The following is a 26184-nucleotide window of genomic DNA, read 5'->3' as shown; positions in this document are numbered from 1 at the left end:
TGGTGATGACCATACATCATTTTTGCATAAAGGATAGAGGTATTACACAGACACCTGAAGTTTATTTACTGAAGTTTATTTATAAAACTAGAAACATGTTCGGATCGGAACAAATTCTAGTTTTTACTACGTTGACTACAACTATAGGACATGAAACAGACAGTGGTCACACAGTTTCTGCAGTAAACTCAGCATGGCTGCTCAAGTTCAATGTGGTGTAACAGCTAGTTGACCACAAGGGGTGTATTTAAGTTCTGTGGCAGCTGTTCAGCGTCTTGTGCATAAGCATAACTTCATAGCTTTATATACAAAACAAAGTGGTTTACATGTTCCACTGTAATAAAAATATACCTGACAGCTCAGACATAGACTTGTGATGCTGATATGATGGAAACACATGCGCCATTGTTTAAAAAATATTTTAAGAAGCCATATACTTACAGGCGTTACAGTCTGCACACAACAATTCATCTGATACCTTTAAAACATCAGGGTGCATGGAGATGACAGAACCATTAGTCTGCAACAGAGGCAATGAAACATGTAACAGAATGAAATTCTTTAGTCAAAAGATGAGAAAAACTTAAGTTCAGTGCAGTATGGCTTGTCCTCTCCCTTTCAGTCATGTGTCTCTGTTTTGTAAGACAGACACATGATATCAGGCAAATCATGCCTGTGCTTACTCTTCTCTATAAATACGGAGCAAAGAGACGCTGTATTTACCCAAGACTTTCCCAATCCATTGTAAGACAGACGCTATCTTCTACTTAAAAGTGCGGTGGTACTGGCAGATGGAAAGGGCGTTGCAGGAGGATACTCTTGGTGCTGAAAAACAGTCTGATAAAGGCATTTTTAATTGGAATTTATATTATATAAGACGTGTATATACACATTACATTTACTTGCACTGAAGTCTAAAACAAAACAAAAATGAATTTCCAACAAAAGACAAAAATGCTCTGTAATATGAATTGCATGGACTTCCATGAAGTTATATTACTGGACAGAGCGTTGGTAACGATGAATCAAAGCAGGACACATTGAACCCTGTTCAGTAATGTTAGGTTTTTTTCAATCTAATACCTTGTCCAGTCTTACCTGTGCTCAAAGTGTAGTAAGCAGTTGTAGTTACGGATTCATCCATATCTGGTGGAGATTGAGAGTGAGTTACTGAAAGGCTAAGACACAGTAAAGACATTAAACATTTCAATATTGGGTTGGTCTACCTGGCTGTGCTATTGCCACAGGTCTTGTTATGGTTATGTTATTCTATTTTACGATCTCATGTTTCTGCTGGACTCATTTATGACATTATCTTTGTTTAATGCTGGAGAACGTCCATAACAACAAGAATGCATGGATATGTACATGGTTGGTGTTCCTTACCTGTACTTGGATTACAGGAGAGAGAACTTGTGTAATCATGGCATCATTTGGAAAAAGTAGAGAACAAACAGTAAAGCATGTTTTGTATTTGAAGGTTTTCCTTCTATCTTGATGTACCTCTATGTTTTCCGCATGACCCCACCAACAGCAGTAGCAGGGCCATCGAACACGTGGCTGTAGTCCACACGATGATGAGCTTAGAGGAATGATGCTGGGAAGATTGACCCTCTTCATGAAGTGTTGGAGAGACTGTTAAAGTACGAGCATTATATCATTGTGTGATTCATCTGTAGCAAACACAGACTTTAAAAAAGGTTTATCAATCAGGATATTTATTATCTCACCTGTAACAGCCAGCCAGCTCTCTGCTGATTCACCAGTTCCAGAGATGTTACACTTGTAGAGTCCTTCATGTGATTTGGAGATACTGTGGATGGTCATGTTTCTTGCAGTGCTGTTCCTAATGAGGATGCCATCTTTATAGAAGTGAACTGTGACGTTGAAGGTGTTCCTGCCTCTGCAATGCAGAGTGATATTATTTCCCTCCACCACAGGAAGACGAGGACTCTCCAGGATCACAGGCCTAACTGATCAATAATTAATTAAACAGGTTATCAATCACACTGCAGTAGGAAAGGGAACTTTCATGTGAATGTGTTTCAATAACTGTAAGATGTTTGACTCCTTTAAAGCCCTGTTTTCAACAGGTAATTTGGTTCAGTTTGTTACAAACACAACAGTTTGGATCTCACAAGTGTGAGGATATACATGCTCCAGAAAAGCAGCAGTACAATTACATTTACTAAGGAGAATGGCACCCAATTACTACTTACTACTCTCTTATTTGACTGCAGACATCATTTTTAATGCACAACGAGTCTCACCTCTGACAGCCAGCCAGCTCTCTGCTGATTCACCAGTTCCAGAGATGTGACACTTGTAGTGTCCTTCATCAGACTGGGAAACATTGCGGATGGTCACGTTTCCTGTAGAGCTGCTCCCGATGAGGACGCCATCTTTATAGAAATCAGCTTTAAGGTTTGAGGTCGTCTTGTTTCTGTTTCTGCAGCGCAGAGTTACATCATCTCCCTTCAACACAGGTAACGCAGGACTCTCCAGGATCACAGGACCAGCTGGTCAACAGGTGATGTTAAATATTTAATTGTTGAAATCAATGAATCAAAATATAAATTGACAATTCTAATATAAACAAGTATTTCATGTCTTTTACCAAAATGGTCAGTGTATATGTGAAATCAGGGAACAGCTAACATACCATATGAAACACTTTGGCTTGTCTGGGTCTTAATGAAATAACATCTTTAGTGTTTTTAAGTTTCTATGCATTGAACATACCTGTCACTACAATGTTTACAATGCTGCTTGTTTTTCCTTTAGCTTGACACCAGTATTCTCCGCTGTCTCCTGCGAATGTAGATGTAATGTTGCAGGATCCTGTTTTCTCCCATTTGACATTACATATAGTTTTCCTGTCATCAAACTTCCTCATCACTCTCCATTCAGTCTCATTGAAAAATGACAGTTCATCACAGTTTATAAAGACAAACTCGTATTCAAAGAACTGCAGTCTGGACGGAACGATACGAGGAAAAGATGCATCTGAGAAAAAAACAGAAAAGAGAAATATTAAAATATTTTCTTTTCTGAATGAAATTCCTGTTAAATGATTTTAACATATAACAAAAAGTTCCAAAGACAGAATGATAAACTTTAGTATCTTTGTCTAGTGTTCACTTTTTTTTCAGAAGTAGATATAAAATTGTAATAATGATAATAATGATGAGATTAAAATGTCTTTAAATCCATGGGAGACCCACAATCCTAAATGTAAATGTAAAATACTAAATTAAACAAATTACAAACACAGTATTTTAAAGTTAAACTGGCTCACCGGCTTTGTGACAGTCGCTGTGCTGGACTTGTGCAGACAGCAGCAACACCAGTACAGTTAACACTGAAGAGACAAGACATCTGCATATTAGACACTGATGCTATTTAATACAAAGTCACATCTGATCGCGGAACAGTTACATTTCTGATCAGTGTAGGGACAGCTGATGTTAAATGTATCATGACAAGCTGCGCAGACAGATTCAGTACTCACACATTCTGATGCAGAGAGCTCTGACCTCCATGTTGTCTTGCTGCTGACTGTCTGATCATCAGACTGAAACACAGTTAACATACAGTGTAGCCGAGCACTTCCTCTTCCTGTGCAGCTTATTTCTGGTGGCCGAGGCAGCAGCTCTGAGTTTCTATAGCTTTCTGTAGCTGGAAACCATTTTATTTTTCAGCATGTCCATTTAAGAGATGGAAACTGTTAATCACTTCAAAAACTCAAACTGTATCATTCAGTCCAAGCAAGTAGGATCTGCTCACTATTTCAAAAGTTAAAGGAACATATCTCGTTTTGTTGTTCTTAAAAACTCCCCAGGAACCCCAGGGAACCCAGCCACTGTAGACCTGTCAGCCACTGTAGACCTGTCACCTTGAGTCTCATTTGATGAAGACCATGGAAAGAGTCATTCTGAATCACCTTAAACCTCTTGTGAGCCAAAATATGGACCCCTATAGGCACTACAATGCCTGGTTGGATGATCCAGTCATCTCCCTACTGCACCAAGCCCTCGCACACCTGGAAAACTTTGGAAGCACTGTGAGGGTCTTTCAGCACAGTACAACCATCACTGCTAATGAGTAAAGCTGGAGGAGGTGGAGTTGACTGCCACCTGGCTGCACGGCCTGTTAACTACCTCATCAATAGACCATTCAACTTCCTTATTCCTCATTTGTTTTATATCCAGCCACCATCCACCTTATCTTAACATGTGACTTACAGTATGAGGTGACAATGTAACATAAGTTTCAACAGTTAATATTTTAAAAAAATAAAGGCTGTTAAAGCTAATAAAACACAAACCTCACTAACATGTCATGTGATGGAAGAAAACACACATGCTGAGTCTGTGAAGGATCTGACAAAAATCTTTTTTCAAAAGGAGTCTATGTCTTTAACTGCAACACAGAGGAACTCTATGGGTGTCTTTTTAATTAACTGATTTATTTCAGAGTGTGAAGGGTGCTATGTACCTGCTGAAAGAGAGACACACATTTCCAGACAAACTCCTTCTCCTGGCTGCAGAGTCAAGACTGCAAACGTAGTTAAACTTTAACTTCAGAGTCAGGACTTTGGACGTGGAGCTTGCATAGAGCAGACATACGGCAGGTATGTACCATTTTAAATACAAGAGGAATGTTTTTAAAGCTTTGGCTTCACATTGAGACTAAATTAATGAACCTTTAGTTTAAGAAATTCCATTTAACTTCACAATTTGTTCTTCCGTTTGGAATGCTGTTTGATTTTGGCACAACAGAAGCAGCCAACTGTAATGGCTTTTCAGTGTCGTTGCTTCGACAGGCACACAAACACACCATAGTGGCAGTATTCCTCCTTTAATGCCATAGACTCCTCCTGCTTACTAATTCCCTTATATTCAAATAGTTTGAATATACTTTCAAGACGTTTTGTGGTTCTTACAATTGTTTATTTCAGTTTTCAGAATGTTTCACCTGTTGAATGAACAGCCGTCTAAATCTAAATCTCACTGTGTTATCAGAACTTTGGTCTTCCTACTCCTAATGCACTACTGCGGAGGTAAATCACACATGCAGACACTGTACTGTTAAAAGCTGAAACATTAAAGTTTAGTAGTATTTGTAAAAATGAGTTGCAGAATAGTTGGATTAAATTTCAATACAGTTTCATTTATATAGTGCCAAATCCAAAAGCTATCTTGTGGCATTTGCCATACAGGTCAGGTATAGATCTCTCTATGATATTATTCACAGAGACTCAACACTTCCTACCATGAGCAAGGGAAAAACTTTGTGGCAGACTGTGCCAGTAACAATTCATCTAATTTCTGCACTTATTCAAGGCCACGCCATCGTAGTTTTGAGTAGATAAACACGGTGTAGACCAAAAAGAAGACCAAGACTTTGAGGGCTAAGGACCAAGTCAAGACAGATTTTACAACACTGCCAGAGACAATCACACCCCCTTCACTGCAGAAAGTTGGTAATATCCCTGTTTCCTCCTCAGGTCAGTCTCAGATGGTTGGTCCCTCTATGCCAATAGTGGCAATCCTTGGTGGGGACATCATTGCGCCATGTCACCTGGAACCTGCCACTGATGTTGTTCATAAGACACTGGAGTGGTCGAGGCTCGACTTGAAGCCCAGGTTTGTCCATGTGAGGCGTGACGGCGTGGAACTTTTGATTAATCAGAATCCTTCATATGTAGGAAGAACATCAGTGTCCACTAACAATCTGAAGCATGGAGACGTGTCACTGAAACTCTCCAAAGTGAGACTCACTGATGCAGGAACATACAGATGTCACATTCCAGAATTGGGTACATCTGTGGTGAAGCTTATTGTTGGTAAGTTGACGGCTTTTCTTTATATATATATATACACCTCATGGACGCACAGTGGTTGGCTTAACAGAGCCTTCTTACTAAATCTTTAGTTAAAGCATCTGTGAAGATTCTCAGTTATCCAGGTCATCTGTATTTGAGGTTAAATCTGGAGCTGAACTTGGTAGATCCTGGTAAAACTCTATGAATATTGCTCTCTTTTGCCATCAGGTGCTCTTTCGTCTCCTGTTGTCATCATAGCACAGATCGATAAAGCCAGCAGCACAGCAGTTTTACAGTGTGAGTCTAAAGGCTGGTATCCAGAGCCTGAGGTGTTCTGGCTGGACGGTGAGGGAAACCTCCTCTCTGCTGGACCTACAGAGACAGTCCGAGGTCCTGATGACCTCTATACTGTCAGCAGCAGAGTGACTGTGGAGAAGAGACACAGCAACAGCTTCACCTGTAGAGTCCATCAGAAGAACATCACCCAGACCAGAGAGACAGAAATCAAAATTCTAGGTAAAAAAAAAATCTCTATATATTTGCTCACTTACATTTTAAAAGCTTAAGTATTTTTATTATATAAATGAATAAATATCATTTTGTCATTTCAGAGGATGTATTCACAGCCTCATCCTGTTCTGCTGTTCGTATCTCCATGGTCTTGTCTGTTGTTGGCTTCCTGCTTTGTTCTGCAGCTTTTGTTGTTTGTTGTAAACTAAGAAACAACAAAAGGAGTAAGTTTAATGTACTTGTTTTCATGGCATTAAATATCCTCATATCAAAAATGGAAATGTAGGAGCACTTTTTAGACTTCAGTTGAGCTTGTTATAGATTATGTTATAGATAGGAAAACATGTAGACATAAGAACTGCTATAAAAGTCCAAGGAACTCTCTTTTGAACAAGTGAAATGCCTTGATTATCATTGCATGGTCCAGTTAGAACTTTACTCCAACACATACCTGCATCAAGCATTCATTAGAGATTCAAACAGATCAGGATACTTCATTGACTGTTGTAGCTATGGTCTGTTTAGATTTGGATCCTCTCAGAGAAAGGGGTGAAACAAAAAAAGATCATGATGCATTCATGGTAAACAGTTCCAAACCCTTTTCAAGTGCCTCTTGTGTGTGTTTCTTGCACCATAAAAGGCTTTTCATGTTTTCTTTGAGGGTCATCCTTGAGAGCGATCTTTTTCAAACAGCTTTTATCATAAAGTCATTCTGTTTAAATTTTACCAAGATTTCTCTGTTGAGCTTATTTATGTTTAAGTCACTTTTTAATAACAGCACTGCTTGAATACAACAGGTTTGGACCTGTAATTCAACAGTTCCCTTCCTCTGTTTGTGTACAGATAACAAGATGCACCATAACAATGGACCTGGAGATGGAACAGCTGAAACAGATGAGCTTGTAGAAGAACCAAAGAAAATGGAGGATCAGTTAAAGGAGAAAGAGGAAGAACAGAACGACATCAGATATTTGATTTCAGTACTGGAGGAAAAGAAGAAAGAACTGGAAAACTCCAGAGACAAACTGAAATTACAGATAGAGGAGGTGGAGAAAAAGATGAAGAAGAATGAGAAGGAAATTAACTCACTAAAGAATGTCTTCCATTGGGACAAAGATGACAAAATGAACAAGCTGTTAGAGGTCAAACAGGAACTGGACAACAAAAAGACAGAATGTGAGAAATCTTTACAGAGCACAGAGGAAATACTGCAGGTAACAGAGAGTGTGATTAAAAGATTAACAGAAAGGAAACACAAAGTCGAGAAGCAGGTTGAGGAAATGAAAAAACAACTTGAAGAGACAAAGAGACGAAGAGACGAGATTCAACCTCAGTCAGCGAAGTTAGAGAGAGAGGAGGGAAAAAATACTGAGTCATCACCATTAACTGAGGGTCATTAATTATAGCCTAATGAGAGTTAATCACAGACTCTAATAACATTTGTTTTATTTAGATTTATTAAAACACAAAAAACAAATTTAAAAAACACAGCAACAGCTCACAAGACCTTTTAAACAGAACAACAGTAAAAGTAACAAAACAGACACTGACACTCATCATTTATGATAAAAAAAACATCTGCTGTTTTGTATTACTGTCATTGTGCTGTATTATTGTGATTTATGATGAAAAATTACAGTCTTTTCTTTACTGAATGCATTACACTTTATTAAGGTTAAATATTTTTATTTAGTTAAATATTTTTCTGTATGGGAATAATGTTTTACTTTTGTTATATACTTTATATTTACCCAGCTCCTACCCTTTTTATTTTTACTAGTTTTTTACCGTTTGCAAAATCTCTCTATTTAAATGGTCTGGAATGACTGGAATGCGTTTGTTGCAACTGAAAATGTTTTCTATTGTTAAATAATTAAGACAGAATTTTGTTTTTACATTGTGGAAATTCTGCAGCGTTTGCCACAGTAATAAATACACTGTTCATTGTCAGAATGTATTGCATAATACCCTTTAAAGTAGTAGTGCTTTGCTTTGTCAGAAACTGCTGATTAAACACAAAAATAATAATATCATTGGTGTTGTTTTATTGGAAATAATCAATACTCAATTCAGACTGTTTCATGCAATTAAACATACTCCTTGTAGTAATTTAAGGAAACAAATAAGTAAAAGTAGACATTCTGCAGTAAAATATCAGGCCAGTGATGCATTATTATATCTGACATTATCAGATTGTTAATACTGAAGCATCGCTGTGACAAGGTCAGTCTGAGTGGTCATGAGTCACAACTCTGACCAAAATTGAAAAAAATGCTTGATCAACCTTGAAATCATAAATAATAATTAGCATACCAGTTATTTAACTTAAACTGTAAGTTACTTAATAATTAACCCCACTTGTGGAGAAGCATGACCTCATTACACATCCACATCAAAGTTGCTTATCTCCTACCAGTTGCGTCTTTCAAAATGATCAGGAGTTGTAGTTCTTCATTACTTCCAGGAGCAGGTGAAATAGACCAAACATTTAGAGCCACACCTTCCCATTGGGCGCGCAGGCAAATATGGTCCCTCTAAGAGTTCCTGCTGAGAGCACCAACATCTCTTGTGTGGTCGCCCTCTGCAGGATTGGAGTGCCCCAGTAAATGCTCTTGAAAAAAGAGAATTGAGGTCTGACATAACAAATATTGAATGCTTTTAAGTTATTGAAATAGAAGGAACACAGCTGATCCAATACTGGACTAAGATGCTGGAGCTATATTTATTGGGTATTTTTTCCAAAGTAGTCCTGCACAGATGTCAGTGTATGAATGCTCATTTTCAAAGAGTTATTCAAATTAAACCATATGAGGAGTTTAAGTAGAAAATGAATCTTAGACACCTAAAACATGATGAAGGGCACCAACGGGATATTGATTCTATATAAGATTCATGAAAAGTCTGGAAACCAATAGTGACAAGTTAAATGCCCTATTTCGCCCTGTGCAGGTAATCAGTCACATATTACTTTTATTTAGTCAGTGTGATTCAACTTACTTGTTTCACAGTTTGGTTTTATATCCAACCACCACCTACATTATCTTGATGTGTACCTGACTTATGAGGTGAGATTATAAAACTTAAGATTAAATGGTTAATAATTAAAGAAAGCCAATAAAAGCAAATAAGATATAAACCTCACTAACCATAACAAGAAAAGGATCTGACAAAAATCTGCCTTAAAAAAGTCATTTCGTGTGATTGTGGAAACACATATGGGTGGGTTATTTATTTCTGTATTTATTTTAGAGGGTGATGGTGGGTGCCGTATACCTGCGGAGAAAGAGACGATCACATTTCCAGACAAGCTGCTGCTCCTGGCTGCAGTGTAGTTAAACTTTAATTTCAGAGTCAAGAACTCGTCATTTTATTGTTATTGACTTTGGACGTGCAGCTTGCAGACGTACAGCAGGTATGTAGCATTTTAAACGCAAAATGAATGTTTTGATAGCTTTGGCTTTAAATTAAGACTAAATTCATGAACCTTTAGTTCGAGAAATTAAATTAAATTTTACATACTATCATTCCATTTGGAATCCTGCTTGATTTTGTGACAACATAACTTGTCAATTTAATGCTAGTGAGGAGCTAACCATACTGTATGTCTTTTCAATGTCAGAGCTTTGACCAGCATATGAACACATAAACACACCATAGTAGCAGAAGAAGAGACCATTAAAACCAGTATCTACTATGACTTGTTTTTCTCAGCACTGCAATAATTAAAAATACAGTAAATGTTCATTATAGTCAGTCAGGTCAGGATCTTTCCTGTATGAACAGTCCACCTGCTCAATAATTTCCTGATCTTTCAATGGTGGAAATAGACTTTTAATGTGTTTTGTAGATGTTAGAATGGTTTATTTTAGCTTTCCATGATGTTTCACCAGTGGAAATCTCAACTCAGTGCTATCAGTTTTTGAAGAATGTAACACAATGCATCAATCACAGCTACAACAATAAAACAGCAAGTTTTAGATGATGGCCACCCACCAAGAGCCAGGTTCTGCTCAAGGTTTCTGCCTCTTACAGGAAACTTTTCTTGTGCAATAGCATCCTGGAAAGTAACATGTGACAAAAGGTTAATTTCCTTTTTCAGAACTCCAAAATGTTTCGTGTGAAGGACAAACGGTCCCTCAAACCTCAGCTCAGTTTCAGCAGCAGCGTTGTGATTTTCTATCGCACTGTTGGTCTGCTTCTGCTAACACGATACTCTGAAGGTAACATACACATGAGCATACGGGATGCCGTTTGTAAAATGGCTCACGCTGAAAATAACAGCAACAATTTGTCACATTTAGATTTAAAACAATGTTAAAAAACTGGTGTGAAGTCACTTTTTTCACATTTACAACAATATTCGTCAACTTAGAGATATTTTAAATATTTAAATACAAATGTTAAATGTTACACCTAAATGTTAAATCTAAATCTAAATGTTAAATCTAAAAGTAAATGTTAAATCTAAATGTTAAATCTAAATCTAAATATTAAATCTAAATCTAAATGTTAAATCTAAGTCTAAATGTTGAATCTAAATCTAAATGTTAAATCTAAATGTAAACATTAAATTTAGATGTAAATGTTATATCTAAATGTAAATGTAAAATCTAAATGAAAATGTTAAATCTAAGTCTAAATGTAAATGTTAAATGTAAATGTCAAATCTAAATCTAAATGTTAAATCTAAATGTTAAATCTAAATCTGAATGGTAAATCTAAATCTAAATGTTTAGCTTCAAACATTTAGCTTCAAACATTGTTTAAAAAACTGTTGTGAATTTTTGACTATTTAAATACAAATGTTAAATGTTAAATCTAAATGTAAATGTTAAATCTAAATATTAAATCTAAATGTAAATGTTAAATCTAAATCTAAATTTTAAATCTATATCTAAATTTTAAATCTAAATCTAAATGTTAATTCTAAATCTAAAGGTTAAATTTAAATGTTGAATCTAAATCCAAATGTTAAATCTAAATGTAAATGTTAAATCTAAATGTTAAATCTAAATCTGAATGTTAAATCTAAATCTAAATGTTACATCTAAATCTAAATGTTAAATCTAAATGTTGAATCTAAATCTAAGTGTAAAATCTAAATCTAAATATTAAATCTAAATGTTAAATCTAAGTCTACATGTTGAATCTAATACTAAATGTTAAATCTAAATCTGAATGTTAACTCTAAATCTAAATGTTTAGCTTCAAACATTTAGCTTCAAACATTGTTTAAAAACCGGTGTGAATTTTTGAATATTTAAATACAAAAGTTAAATGTTACACCTAAATGTTAAATGTAGGTAGTTATTACGATAATCCATGTCCAAGAGTCCATTTCCCCGGATAAGATGGGTTTTATTCATTATTTGCCACTATAAACACGCTCTGACCTCCTCAAGCTTTTATTTTGGTACTTCCGGTTACCGGCATTTGAATTTGTATATTAGTTAAATATTTATTTTCACCCGAAACATTTAGATTTAGATTTAACATTTAGATTTAGATTCAACATTTAGATATAGATCTAACATTTAGATTTAGATTTAACATTTAGATTTAGATCTAACATTTAGATTTAGATTTAACATTTAGATTTTAATATTTAAAATATCTCTAAGTTGACAAATATTGTGTGCAAAAAAGTGACTATCAAAAATTCACACCAGTTTTTTAAACATTGTTTGAATCTAAATGTGACAAATTGTTGCTGTTATTTTCAGTGTGAGCCACTTTACAAATGGCACCCCATATGAACACGCCTACACACACAACGAAAGAAACTAAGAATTTTTAACCAAACTTTAAATTTATTTTTATTCTCTAAATTGTCCCTGCAGCAGATCTATAAAATAAAACAATACATTTCTTCCCAGGTCAGTTTAAGGTCGTTGGTCCACCTGAGCCAATAGCTACAATTGCTGGTGATGACATCATTTTGCCGTGTCACCTGAATCCTGCCAAGGAAGCTGTTTCAATGACTGTAGAGTGGACGAGACCTGATTTGACCCCCAGATATGTCCATGTGAGACGTGGCAGCGAGGACCTGCTGGTTGGCCAAAACCTGATGTATGAGGGAAGAACATCAATGTTCATCAACAAGCTGAAGCATGGAGACACTTCACTGAGACTGTCCAACGTGAAACTCTCTGATGCAGGAAAATACAGATGTTTCTTTCCAGATTATAATAGAGACGCTTTTGTTGAGCTTGTTGTTGGTAAGTTGCATCAGCATAGTTTTATTTCCCTTAATTTATCACAGCAAATGCTTTCTACATTTTTATGCTTCATATTCTTATAGTTGTAAACACCCACACTAAACAGCATTAGCCCAGTCTTTTATTGAGGGAGAGAAATGGAGCATTGACTTCATAGAGATCTTAGTCTGCCTGTGTCAATAAACCATTTTGGTCCAATTGGTTTTCCCGGTTTGATCACAGAACATCAAAGTAAAGATGACGTTCATGTTTCATAAAGTACATCAGTAAATGTACACATTTTTATGAAGTCATTAAGCTAAGATTAGATTGTCAGAAAGTTATTACTCTACTATGAGAACAGTGACACTTTGCTAAAAAGTGGATATGAAGTTGTAAAGAAACAAAAAATTATAGCTTCAGTTTTTAATTGAATTCCACTTTCCCTCCCCTCAGGTGCTGTATCCTCACCTGTCATAGTCAGTATCAACAGAGCCAGTACTGGAGTGGTGTTACAGTGTGAGTCTAAAGGCTGGTATCCAGAGCCTGAGGTGTTCTGGCTGGACGCTGAGGGAAACCTCCTCTCTGCTGGACCTACAGAGACAGTCAGAGGTCCTGATGACCTCTATACTGTCAGCAGAAGATTGACTGTGGAGAAGAGCGACACGTTCACCTGTAGAGTCCAACAGAAGAACATTACCCAGACCAGAGAGACTGAAATCCAAATTCTAGGTGTTTTTCTTTTCTTTTTACTCACTCACCTTTTATCAGCTGAAATCTACTTTTATTTAAAAGTCATGTTTTTCTTTTGTTTGTCATTTCAGAGGATGTATTCACAGCCCCGTCCTGTTCTGCTGTTCGTATCTCCGTGGTCTTATCTGTTGTTGGCTTACTGCTTTGTTCTGTAGCTTTCGTTGTTTGTTGTAAACTAAGAAACAACAAAAGGCGTAAGTTATACATTTCAACTTTTGTCTAAGGTTCTCTTTAGATAGGAACCCATCTATATTTACATTTTAGTCATTTAGCTGAAGCTTTTATCCAAAGCAATTTACAGGGAGCATTTTGGGGTTCAGTATCTTGCCCCAGGACACTGCGACATGCAGACTGGAGGAGCCGGGGATGGAACCACCGATCATCTGATTAGTAGATGACCCGCTCTACCTCCAAGCCACATTAAACTTACAAGAAAAGACCAAAGCACTCTCTTCAAAATAACTGAAATGCCATGCCATGGCAAAACAAATAAGAAGGTGTTAGGGCCATAGTGTCTGTCCCATAGGTAAAACACAGGTGTGCGGTTGCCGGGTCCTGGTTGGCCCCAACTGGAGGAGGCGGGGACAACACGTCTGTGAGAGTGCAGGGCCGGGATTGGCGCGGCATCCTTTAGTTTTACCTTTAATTCAACAGTTCCCTTCCTCTGTTTGTGTACAGATAACAAGATGCACCATGACAATGAACCTGAAGATGGAACAGCTGAAACAGACAAGCTTGTAGAAGAACTGAAGAAAATGGAGGATCAGTTAAAGGAAAAGTTAAAGGAGAAAGAGGAAGAACAGAACGACATCAGAGATGTGATTTCAGTACTGGAGGAAAACAAGAAAGAACTGGAAAACTCCAGAGACAAACTGAAATCACAGATAGAGGAGGTGGAGAAAAAGATGAAGAAGAGTGAGAAGAAAGTTAAAGCAGTAAAGATTGGTTTCTTTGACAAAGATGGCGTAAATAACAAGCTATCAGAGAACAAAAATGAACTGGACAACAAAAAGACAGATTGTGAGAAATCTGTACAGAGCACAGAGGAAATACTGCAGGAAACAGAGAGCGTGATTAAAAGATTAACAGAAAGGAAAAACAAAGTCGAGAAGCAGGTTGAGGAAATGAAAAAACAACTTGAAGAGACAAAGAGACGAAGAGACGAGATTCAACCTCAGTCAGCGAAGTTAGAGAGAGAGGAGGGAAAACATACTGAGTCATCACCATTAACTGAGGGTCATTAATTATAGCCTAATGAGAGTTAATCACAGACTCTAATAACAGAGACTTCATTTAAGTTTCCTGAATCAACAGCTCACAAGGCCTGTTACACAACAGAAGTAACAGGAAGAGTAACTGATGTTCAACTCTAACGAATCATCATACTTTGTGACGAACATCTGTTTTTTTTTTTTTTTTTAAGTCACTGTTTGTGCTAATCACTAAACTTTAATGTTAAATGTCTTTTTCTGTGTGGGAATAATGTTTTACTGTTCTTATACACTTTTTATTTACTCAGCGTTTATCTGCAAATATCTCATTTAAATTTACATTTAAATCACTTGAAATTAATGACTTCTTGCAACTAAAAAATGTTTTCTATTGCTAAATAATGATGACACATTGTATGACAGATGTACACTGTGAGAATTTGCATGGCTTGGCACGGTTATAAAAATACACTCGTCATGGTCAGAATCAAAATGTAGACAGAATGTGAAAAATGTAAGTTTACAAGCTCTACAATTTAAAGTGCTAACTCTTCACTTTGACAGAAACTGGTGATAAAACACACAAATAAGACTAAAGTGTCATTATTATTATTGTTGTTGGAGTTTTTTTCTTGGACTTTTCAAACCTTAAAAAAATGCCTCTGGCTACACCCACTCGAGTTTATTGTCACAAATTATTCAAAATACACTGCATTTAATGCACATCAACATATCACAGTCCATTCCCATGATAAAAAAATCCTTTAATGAAGCTATTTATTCAATAGACTTGAGAATTACCAAGTTAAGAAACTATAAAATGTCTCCTTAGAGTCCCCCATCTACAAATATTACGTCAAACACCTGTTTTCATAAAAAAATTGGTTATGATTTGAATTTAGTCGAAAAGATATATACCCATTTACAGATCTAGCAGACACAGAAAAACATTATTTGTTTGGAGTGCATGGGTCTTTCTGAGAAATCCAATATTTACTACATTTTAGTTGTATGTCTCGTTCAGCCCATTTTCTCTCTCTGTACTTTAAACTCACCATGCTTTAAACACACGACACACTCTGAACAGCGGGAGGACTGAGAAAGACGGATGATTACCATGAACCACATGCTGTCATATTGGATTTATTTATTCTTGCAGTCACATAATGGTAGTTCACCATTCACCACACAAAGTAAAACTTTGTTAAATTTGAGGTTTGAAGCTTCGTTTTGGGAATTACCGTTAAAGTTAGGTAAGAGACAGAGTTAAACATGTCGTGTTTATGGTCAAGATTATAAAGTAAGGGAATTGAAGTCCTGCTAAGGGCAAAAAAATGTGTAAATATGTATATGTAAAATAAAATACGTGGTTAGTAATGGGAAAGACACGCCTGCTCTTAGCGGTCTTATCTATTGAGCTGAGCAACGTGACACGTTACATATGAACTTTGTTCAGTGAACTTTTCTCTCAGTGAAGTGACTCTGGGCCATGAAACAGGTAGGTGGCTTTTTTGTTTTAGAATGAAATCTACCAATGATTTCCATTTAATCAAATGGGACTACAAAATAATAAGAAAAAAAAGCGGGTGGTTTAAATGTGTAAGAGGAAAGCATGTGGAACATATAAAACAAGAATTTATAGCACTTAAAGAGGTGTACAGATGGTTTAAAACAAAATATAATTATGTTAATTATGTGAAAAACAGAAACAAATATTTATGTAATAAGTACATTTAAGAGTTTTAGTAAAAAAAAATTAAATACAGAGAAAAATAATAGCGAAAAGGTAATTTAAATTTAATAATGTGATTATTTGTTAGGACCTCTACGTCTCCATTTCCAAAGTAGTTGGCACACTGTGTAAAACATTATTTGAAAATAGAAGGAAAGTAATCAGATGTTGAAACTGAGAATTATTTATTTTTTGTATTGCTTCATGGAGGAGTTCAGTTGCTCAACAGTTTCCTTCGTCCTACTTTACGTTTCATGATGTGCCAAACATTTTCACTGGCTGGCCCCCAGAATACCCATCAGAGCATGTGCACTACAGTTTCCAGTAAATTAATTTGATCTACCTTCATTTCTTCTACTAATGTATGTATTAAGATTTTCAATTAAAATAAAATGTATTTCAGTGCGCATAACTCCACAATGCCTCGTCTGAAGGATGGACTCTCCTTTCAACCTCTGCTCAGTCTCTTCAGCGCTGTGATTTTCCATCATGCTGTTGTCTTCCTTCTCCTTCCACAATGCTGTGCAGGTAAGTAGGTAAAAGAAATACTCTTAGGAATCACAAGTGGACAGTTTGATGAGAAGGGACAGGACAGCAGAGCCTCTTCTGAATCGAATCTGATAAATCAACCCTGGAAAAAATGAATGGAGGAAGAACGGAGGCAACAAAATGAAGAAACTAAACACTGAATGTATCAGCAAAACTTTCAGTTGCAACTCATTTGTTTTCCTGTGATTTGCAGAGATGATAGGTACTGGTAACAGTCAACAGGACCCAAATGCAGTTACAGTTACGGGATGGTCAGGCAGGTTAAGAGTGGTAAACCAGAAAAAATAGGTTCAAAGAACCCCACAGTACCTGACATCAATGTAGCTCAGCAACACTGAGTAGTGTGGGTGAAGGGATTCTGGGGCAAATGGCCTGGGAGCTTTAGACTGAAGCTTGCGCACTCAGATGTGATGGTTTAGGGTCAAGGCAGGGTTGACCAAGGGGACAGGCAAAGCAATTCTGGAGGATTGCCAGACAAGGTGCTCACTGAGCAGACTGTTCAGGTAGATGGAGGTACATGCTTAAACTGGCTAACACCTGCTCCTGGTCTTCAGTCGGCAACATGGTCGACTCTTGCTGCTGGTTCCCATTTGGTGTTGGGGCATCATGCCAATGACTAGGGACCAAGAGAAGATGTCAGCCAGCTCCTAACAATAAACACTACCACATTCCAACCAGTCACTATGACTATTATAATAGCTCCATGGCCAGTAGATCATGACACTTTTTGGGCCTCATCAGGCCTTCAACACTGTACGTTCTATCACAAAACTGTCATATTTGTGAGATTGTAGGCACAAGGCAATCAGAGGCAGCAGATGTTATCCTACATAATGTGACTCTTTGAGAGACAATCCTAGCACACACAGGTTTTCAGACTTCAGGATTTAGATGGATCTACAAAGCAAATGTTAGGACATGCAGTTCATTTATTTAACATGTGTTCTTTATACAGCAAGAGATAAAACCCCAATCTGCTTTTGCTCAGGTCAATTCCGAGTGGTCGGTCCGCCTCAGCCAATAGTGGCAGCACTTGGTGATGACATCATTTTGCCATGTCACCTTAAACCTGCTGTGGATGCGTCAGAAATGACAATCGAGTGGTCAAGACCAGACCTGGACCCCAGATTTGTCCTTGTGTGGCGTGACGGCGTGAAACTAGAGAATAAACAACATCCGTCCTACAACGGAAGAACGTCGCTGTTCAATGATGAACTGAAGTATGGAGACGTTTCACTGAAACTTTCCAAAGTGAAACTTTCTGATGAGGGAAAGTACAGGTGCTTCATCCCCACGTCTTTTAAAGAATCTACTGTTGAGCTTGTTGTTGGTGAGTAAATATACCGCACAGTGTCCTGTCTTTGTACGCTTTATGAATAAGATTTATATAATTCTCGAGTACTTCAAATGAAAGTGTTCCAACATTTCAGAATCTTGTTTAGGAGTAATGGGAAGATGGAACATGAAGTCGCACAGCACTGTCACTGATTTACCAGTCGGCCTACATTTAAACACTCTCATATGACACAAGCTTTAGGACTTCAATTGATATTGACGATAACGCCACTATTTGCATGCAGTCTGGTTGCAACCTAAGATAGAGAGGAGCCCACTTAGGTGGTTTTGGGCGTCTGACCAGGAAGCCTCTTGAATGGCTTCCTGTTGAAGTTTTCTGGCATGTCTAACTTAGAAGAAACATCAGGGTAGAATCGGAATACACTGGAGGAAAATACGGTATATATATATTCAGTCTGTCTGAGGAACAACTCAGGAAATGCTTTAGGAGTGGGAAGAGGGGCATGGTCAAATAAATATCCACAAAGGTTTCCTCCAGATTACTTCATTACGCCAGCCAAGACAATAACAAGCAGAGCTACATCAACAATTGCACAGATGCAAAAACATTTCACATAATTACACGTTCAGTTTTATTTTATGTGCATTAAAATCACTGTTTCATGTTCCTCCTCTTTCGATTAGGTGTCGTCTCATTCATAGTCATCAGGTTAGCGAGGACTGATGAAGACAAAGTCGGTACTGGATTGGTTTTACAGTGTGAGTCTAAAGGCTGGTATCCAGAGCCTGAGGTGTTCTGGCTGGATGCTGAGGGAAACCTCCTCTCTGCTGGACCTACAGAGACAGTCAGAGGTCCTGATGACCTCTATACTGTCAGCAGAAGATTGACTGTGGAGAAGAGCGACAACTTCATCTGTAGAGTCCAACAGAAGAACATCACCCAGACCAGAGAGACACACTTCTATGTTCCAGGTCAAAAAGTTTTGTTTTAAAATTTCGAATCTTTTTATATAAATGTTATGAATGTTAATGTTTATCTTTTGTTTATCATTTCAGAGGATGTATTCACAGCTCCATCATCTTCTGCTGTCTGTATCTTGGTGGTCTTGCCTGTTGTTGGTTTCCTGCTTTTTTCTGCAACTTTCTTTGTTTGTTGGAAACTAAGAAAAAACAAAAGCCGTAAGTCATACATGCATTTGTTTATAGTATCATCTCCATTAACTGTTGTAGCTTGGGTCTTCCCAGAATGTCTGGGGACGCTGTTGACGACCAGTAGTGGACTAATGAAAAGGGTCATGAAAATAAATGACTGAAGAGGTTTTATACACAAAACCTCTCCACCAGTATTTGTCTTATAGTTATTCTGTTGTATTTTAACAACATTTCTCTTCTGTGCTTCTTTATCAGAGGTTTCTGTTTAACAAAGAAACTCTACTTAACTACAACACTTTCCTTCCTCTGTTTGTGGACAGATAAGAAGCACGATGGCTGTGGAACAGGAGAGAAAGAGGCGCTTGTTAAAGGAACTACAAAACAGGAGCCAATGGAGTTACAACCAAAAGAACAGAAAGACATTATAGATAGGCTTTCAGTCGTGATGGAAGAGATGAAAGAACTGGAGATCGACAGAGAAAAACAGAAATCACAGCAGGAGGAGGTGGAAAATGAGAAGAGGGGGATTGAGAAGAGCATTGAATCATTAGGTCGTTTTTCTGGCTGGATGGGTCACAGAAAGGAACTGGAGGACAAAAAGACAGAATGTGAGAAATATTTGCAGAGCATCAAGGACAGCCTACAGGACACAGAGAGTGTGATTACAAGAATAACAGACTGGAAGAAGAAAATTGAGAGTGTGATTGTGGAAATAAATAAACAACCTGAAGAGACAAAGGGACGAAGAGATGAAGTTCAACTTGAGAAAGAGGAGGAGACGAATAAAAACACTGAGTCAGCACCATTAACTCTTTGTCCTGACACTGAACCTAATGAGACTTAATCACAGACTCTGATGACTTTTTTAGATTAATTAAAACACAATTAACATCTGAATCAGTGTATTTCTCTCTTTGTTTTTTTATTTTTTTATTCCAATATTTCAACATAACCTGTATGCTGAATGCTAAATGTTTTGCTGTATATCAATAAGTAATTAGTAATGATTGTTGTTGTATATTATACTTTGTGACGTGTCAAAACATTTTGAGTTTTTCAAGAATGCAGCAAATAAATGAATCAAATCTGCAGCAGACGGACAATAAAACAGATAATAATCATACAGTGAAACATTAACGTCAGGGGCCAAAGTCCAAGTTTATATGATGATTTCAGGACTTTGACCTGCAGCTTATTATTTTCTGAGACGACTCACAAAGACCTGCACCAGGTATGTGCGTTTTAAAAAGTTTTTCATGTCTATTATTTTTTTATTTGTATACAAGCGAACAGAGGTTTGACTCTGAAAAGGAAGCTTTACTTTTGTGCTGTCGCCGAATGCTTTCTCATGGTGGGAATTGTTGAGTCTCTAAAAATAATATCATAAGGAGTACGGTCTAGATCTGCTCTAAAGTCTCATTAGATAACTTCTGTTATGATTTGATCCTATATAATTAAAATTGCATTGAACTTTCGTATCATTTTGGAAAGTAACATGTGACAAAAGGTTAATTTCCTTTTTCAGAACTCCAAAATGTTTCGTGTGAAGGACAAACGGTCCCTCAAAGCTCAGCTCAGTTTCAGCAGCAGCGTTGTGGTTTTCTATCGCACTGTTGGTCTGCTTCTGCTAACACAACGCTCTGAAGGTAACACACACATGACAGCATCGGAAAGAAACTAAGAACTTTAAATTGAATTTTATTCTCTTAAGTGAGTGAGTCTAATTTGTCCCTGCAGCAGATCTATAAAATAAAACAATAAATTTCTTCCCAGGTCAGTTTAAGGTCGTTGGTTCACCTGAGCCAATAGCTACAACTGCCGGTGATGACATCATTTTGCCGTGTCACCTGAATCCTGCCGAGGAAGCTGTTTCAATGGCCGTGGATTGGACGAGACCTGATTTGACCCCCAGATTTGTCCATGTGAGACGTGGCGGCGAGGACCTGCTGGATGGCCAAAACCTGATGTATGAGGGAAGAACATCAATGTTCATCAACAAGCTGAAGCATGGAGACACTTCACTGAGACTGTCCAACGTGAAACTCTCTGATGCAGGAAAATACAGATGCTTCTTTCCAGGAAGAAACATAGACACTTTTGTGGAACTTGTGGTTGGTAAGTTGCATCAGCATAGTTTTATTTCCTTAATTTATCACAGCAAATGCTTTCTAGGTATAACTTCATGTTTTTTATGCTTTTTATGTAAACAGTATAAACTCAGAGAAATAAAGAAATGAAACATTGGATTCATATAGGGTTCTCAGTTTGCTAGTGCCAATCCACCACTTTGGTTCACATTGAAATATCTCAACAACTACTGAACTTCTGTTCATGATACTTAAAGTGGGAATTTGTGATCTCCAGAGATTCTTTTTCAATGACTAAGGATGCTCACTCCACTCCCCATTTTAACCACTAGCTAGTAGTGTCACATATTGCTCCTTTAAGTAAGTTTATCCACTGTCTCTTGATTACATAATTAGTTCCCTATTCAGTCAGTGTTCCCAGGATTCATCTGTGTGTTTTGACATAATATCAGTCAATGTACACATTTTTAAGCAGTCATTCATAGTCAAATTAGTTTTTCATAAAATGATTGCTTAATTTGAAAAGAAACAATAAAGTTTTGTTTTTCCCCTCCCCTCAGGTGCTGTATCCTCACCTTTCATAGTTAGTATCAACAGAGCCAGTACTGGACTGGTTTTACAGTGTGAGGCTAAAGGCTGGTATCCAGAGCCTGAGGTGTTCTGGCTGGATGCTGAGGGAAACCTCCTCTCTGCTGGACCTACAGAGACAGTCAGAGGTCCCGATGACCTCTATACTGTCAGTAGAAGATTGACTGTGGAGAAGAGCGACAACTTCACCTGTAGAGTCCAACAGAAGAACATCAACCAGACCAGAGAGACACACTTCTATGTTCCAGGTGGAAAAGTTTTTTATTTTTATTTCTAATCTTCTATCAGCTAAAGTCTAAAGTTATATAAATGTCATGTTTTTCTTCTGTTTATCATTTCAGAGGATGTACTCACAGCTCCATCTTCTTCTGCTCTTTATATCTTCGTGGTCTTGTCTGTTGTTGGCTTCCTGCTTTTTTCTGCAACTTTCTTTGTTCATTGGAAACTAAGAAAAGAGAAAGGCCGTAAGTTATACATTTGATATACTTGTGTATATTAACAAGCATCATACATTTCCTGTTGCATTCTTCATTGGAGACAATCGTGCAGTCCAGTTGTGAACTCAGACTATCTGAGAGTCATGGAAAAAAAAAAGGGAGACAAAAGTCACAGTTCACGCTCTCAAGGTGATTTATGCTCTGATAAAACAATGACAGGTTTTATAAATAGGACCTTCCTCTGTTTGTTTCTATTTGAACACCAGTATTTGTCTTATAGTTATTCTGTTCTATTTTAACAACATTTCTCTTCTGTGCTTCTTTATCAGAGGTTTCTGTTTAATAAAGAAACTCTGCTTAACTACAACACTTTCCTTCCTCTGTTTGTGTACAGAAAAGAAGCACCATGTCTGTACAACTGGAGAGGGAGAGGAGCTTGTCAAAGAAAGAAAAGAAGAGTTACAGGAGGTAGAGAAAGAACAGAAAGACATTATAGATAGGCTTTCAGTCATGATGGAAGAGATGAAAAAAAAACTGGAGATCGCCAGAGAAAACCAGAAATCACAGCAGGAGAAGGTGGGAAAACTCAAGATGGACATTGAGAACAGCATTGAATCATTAGGTTTTATTGCCAGGATGATTGATGGCAAAAAGAAAAAGGAACTGGAGGACAAAAAGACAGAATGTGAGAAATGTTTGCAGAGCATCAAGAACAGCCTACAAGAAACAGAGGATGTGATTACAACAATAACAGACTGGAAGAAGAAAATTGAGAGTGTGATTGAGGAAATAAATAAACAACCTGAAGAGACAAAGGGACAAAGAGATGAGATTCAACTTGAGAAAGAGGAGGAGATGAACAAAAACACTGAGGCAGCACCATTAACTCTTTGTCCTGACACTGAACCTAATGAGAGTTAATCACAGACTATGATGACTGTTTTCATTTAGATTAATTCAAACACAATTAACATCAGAATCAGTGTATTTCTCCCTCTTACTGTTTTTTTAATCCAATAATCCAACACAATCTGTACAATGTGACATGAATTGACTGAAATTAATGTTGTGGTGTATCAATAAGCAATACTTTGATTGTTTTTTTTTTAAATACATATTATACTTTGTGATGTGTCCTGTGGAATTTTCAAAGTTTTAAGAATGTAGCAAGCACAATAAAACAGACACTGATCATAAAGGGAAGCACTAATGTCAGGGGTCAAGGCTGAATACTGCATAGAACATAAAAAAAATAAGTTTAGAGAGATCACAACGGACCAGGAAAAGAGCACAGCTCATTTTGGGCCATTTTATGTAGATAATCTCAATAATGTCAAAATAGATGACAGAAATCCATACAGACGTTTGTAAATGTGTTCACATTTATTTATTGGCAAGGTGTCACGGGGGAGTGAGAGGTTTCAGGTAAAGACCCAAATGCAGGCAGGTACACAAGAGCTAACTTTAATAATAAAACAAAATGATAAGGGTTGGACATAAGAAACACAGGAGTAAAAAAAAGGAAGGAATTCCAGAAAACACAAAGAAAATACTTAAAGAAACAGGCAAATAATCCAAAAGGGAAAAAAAAAAAATGGCTCGGGCATCTCGTGAGGATGCCTCCTGGACGTCTCCCTGGTGAGATGTTCCGGGCACGTCAAAATAGATAAATCCTTACAGACGTTTGTAAATTTGTTCACATTTATTTATTGGCAAGGTGTCACGGGGGAGTGGGAGGTTTCAGGTAAAGACCCAAATGCAGGCAGGTACACGAGAGCTAACTTTAATAATAAAACAAAATGATAAGGGTTGGACATAAGAAACACAGGAGTAAAAAAAAAGGAAGGAATTCCAGAAAACACAAAGAAAATACTTAAAGCAAGGCAAATAATCCAAAAGGGAAAAAAAAACAAAACAGAAAAGATACAAAAACCATAAACCATGAAACACGAGGAAAAACTTGAGGGAGTCGGACACACTGAGAAACAAGACTTACACATCTAAACACAAAACGGACAGACAAGGAAACACAGGAACTAAACAGACATGCAGGACTAATCAGGGACAGGTGCCGAATCTAAAAAGGTGGGAAAACAAGACAGGAAGTCAAATAAGACAAGACACAGACAGGATGGAACTACAAAATAAAACAGGAAACACAGAAACTTAAACACATGGAACAACTGATGTTTGGTCAATGTTTGCAGTATGTATACTGTTTATCTGGTCTGGTTAAATATTAAATAAATGTCTTAACAAAGGAAAACAGATCTGAATCACTGACCACACTGATTCTGCACTGAATAAGATCTGAACAAAGGCCTCGGTCAACGTAAACCTGCATCTGTCCACCAGGGAGAAGCAGAGACAAGCTGTGAACACACAGCTGATACTTCTCTGCTGGTTCATCCTTTCACAAAGTTTCTCATTCAATCGTTGGATCATCCCAAACAGATGCAAAACAACAGTGAAGACCATAAGACCATGACCATGACCCTTTTTTTTTTTGACAAAGTGAAGCATGTCTTCATACTGCACTGATTCCTCATTTTATGAAGATGAGTACTGGGGAATAAAGTCCATTGTGTGATTATGTTACTGTTGAAGTTTGTCTGCACAAGGTCTAACTGACGTAAATCATTATGTTAGCAGTTAACCACAGAGTCTATGCACTCAGGGGAGTGTCAGTGTTTGTTAAGTTGTGTGTGTGTTTTTGGAACCACAACTCTGCCCAAACTTGAAAAAAAAATGCTTGATCAACCTTGAAGGATGCAAAGGGCAGCTCAGTTCTTCTTATTCTTCCTTTTTTATTTCTTTAACGATGGGTTTGATGTTTTCACTAGGCTTAAATAAATGATTGAATTGAATAGAGTAGAGTAGAATAGGTTGATAACCTTAAAAAAACTGAAAAAACATTAATTAGTCTGAAATAAATAAACAGTAAATATTTTCCCTCAAAGTTTCTTGATTCTTAAACAAAGTAATTCAAGTTAACTTAGAATCTCAAACCATCTATGTAAAGTATTATTATACTTAATTAAATTCACCTAAATCATAAATAATAATTGACATACCAGTTATTTAACTTAAACTGTAATTTACTTAATAATTAACCACACTTGTGGAGAAGCATGACCTCATTACACATCCACATCAAAGTTGCTTATCTCCTACCAGTTGCATCTTTCAGATTGATCAGGAGTTGTAGTTCTTCATTACTTCCAGGAGCAGGTGAAAAAGACCAAACATTTAGAGCAGGCAAACATGGTCCCTCTAAGAGTTCCTGCTGAGAGCACCAACATCTCTTGTGTGGTCGCCCTCTGCAGGTTTGGAGTGCAGATTCCCCAGTGAATGCTCTTGAAAATGACTTGAGATCTGACATAACAGCGTTTGTACCACCAGGAAAAGAAGGTTTACAGTCCTGAGCCGCGTGGTAATGCTGACAGGAAGCAGAACCAGAACTGGGTAAGTGGGTAATATAACCGTGAAGTTAAAAGAAAATGCTGATCTTCTTGCTGTAGGACTAGTAAGTCATATTAGCTGGCTGCTATGTCCTGTGTTTTTGCACTTCCTTGATGTTTGTCTGTTAGCATAAGTAATGTAATCAGAACAAGTACTCGAGTACAGCTGTCTATATTTCCCACAGTGGGATTACACTCTGAAACAGGGGGCAGTGAATTTGAAATTGCATTACAAATTTCTACAAAATGTTGCTTTAATTGTTCCCTTATAACAAACTGACACTGATGTCAGTCAGTTCAAGTAAAGGCTGGTGATCATGACATTTTATAACCACATCATTTCACCCATTTTAAAATGCTTTCCAAAGACATTCAGCTTATAAT

The 26184-nt window shown here is 37.2% G+C and overlaps 2 protein-coding genes across 2 annotated transcripts; one reads left to right on the top strand and one right to left on the bottom strand.

Moving 5' to 3' along the window:
- Positions 1-744: 744 nt before the first annotated feature.
- LOC109142978 (low affinity immunoglobulin gamma Fc region receptor II-like) lies at positions 745-3771 on the bottom strand. Its single transcript, XM_027288168.1, has 8 exons — positions 3512-3771; positions 3299-3361; positions 2743-3006; positions 2271-2519; positions 1731-1973; positions 1504-1635; positions 1099-1146; positions 745-837 (listed from the first exon to the last, which is right to left on the bottom strand). Exons 1-8 carry the CDS (start codon positions 3540-3542, stop codon positions 764-766), a joined length of 1104 nt encoding a protein of 367 aa, XP_027143969.1. The 5' UTR covers positions 3543-3771; the 3' UTR covers positions 745-763.
- An 870-nt stretch (positions 3772-4641) lies between these two features.
- On the top strand, positions 4642-23887 carry LOC109140377 (uncharacterized). Its single transcript, XM_027288167.1, has 15 exons — positions 4642-5062; positions 5510-5848; positions 6056-6343; positions 6439-6561; positions 7181-7731; positions 10437-10557; positions 12193-12555; positions 12991-13266; positions 13359-13481; positions 13966-14307; positions 16618-16758; positions 17768-18109; positions 18760-19047; positions 22244-22366; positions 22734-23887. The coding sequence occupies exons 1-15, from the start codon at positions 4969-4971 to the stop codon at positions 23258-23260; spliced, it is 4041 nt and encodes a 1346-aa protein (XP_027143968.1). The 5' UTR covers positions 4642-4968; the 3' UTR covers positions 23261-23887.
- Positions 23888-26184: the final 2297 nt, after the last annotated feature.

Source organism: Larimichthys crocea, chromosome XIV, assembly GCF_000972845.2.
Source record: "Larimichthys crocea isolate SSNF chromosome XIV, L_crocea_2.0, whole genome shotgun sequence".
Taxonomy (NCBI): Eukaryota; Metazoa; Chordata; class Actinopteri; family Sciaenidae; genus Larimichthys; species Larimichthys crocea.
The sequence above is the reverse complement of the archived record's forward strand: the minus strand, read 5'-3'. Positions and strand labels throughout refer to the sequence as shown.

Excerpts from the sequence above, each read along its gene's own strand:
- LOC109140377 (XM_027288167.1), top strand. The coding sequence starts at position 4,969 with ATGTTTCACCTGTTGAATGAACAGCCGTCTAAATCTAAATCTCACTGT. Across the intron at positions 10,558-12,192 it reads GCTAACACGATACTCTGAAG|AAACAATACATTTCTTCCCA; the intron begins GTAACATACACA and ends ATCTATAAAATA. Across the intron at positions 18,110-18,759 it reads TACTGTTGAGCTTGTTGTTG|GTGTCGTCTCATTCATAGTC; the intron begins GTGAGTAAATAT and ends TCTTTCGATTAG.
- LOC109142978 (XM_027288168.1), bottom strand. The coding sequence starts at position 3,542 with ATGGAGGTCAGAGCTCTCTGCATCAGAATGT. Across the intron at positions 2,520-2,742 it reads TGTAAACATTGTAGTGACAG|CTGGTCCTGTGATCCTGGAG; the intron begins GTATGTTCAATG and ends CCTGTTGACCAG. Across the intron at positions 1,636-1,730 it reads GAGCTGGCTGGCTGTTACAG|TCTCTCCAACACTTCATGAA; the intron begins GTGAGATAATAA and ends GTACTTTAACAG.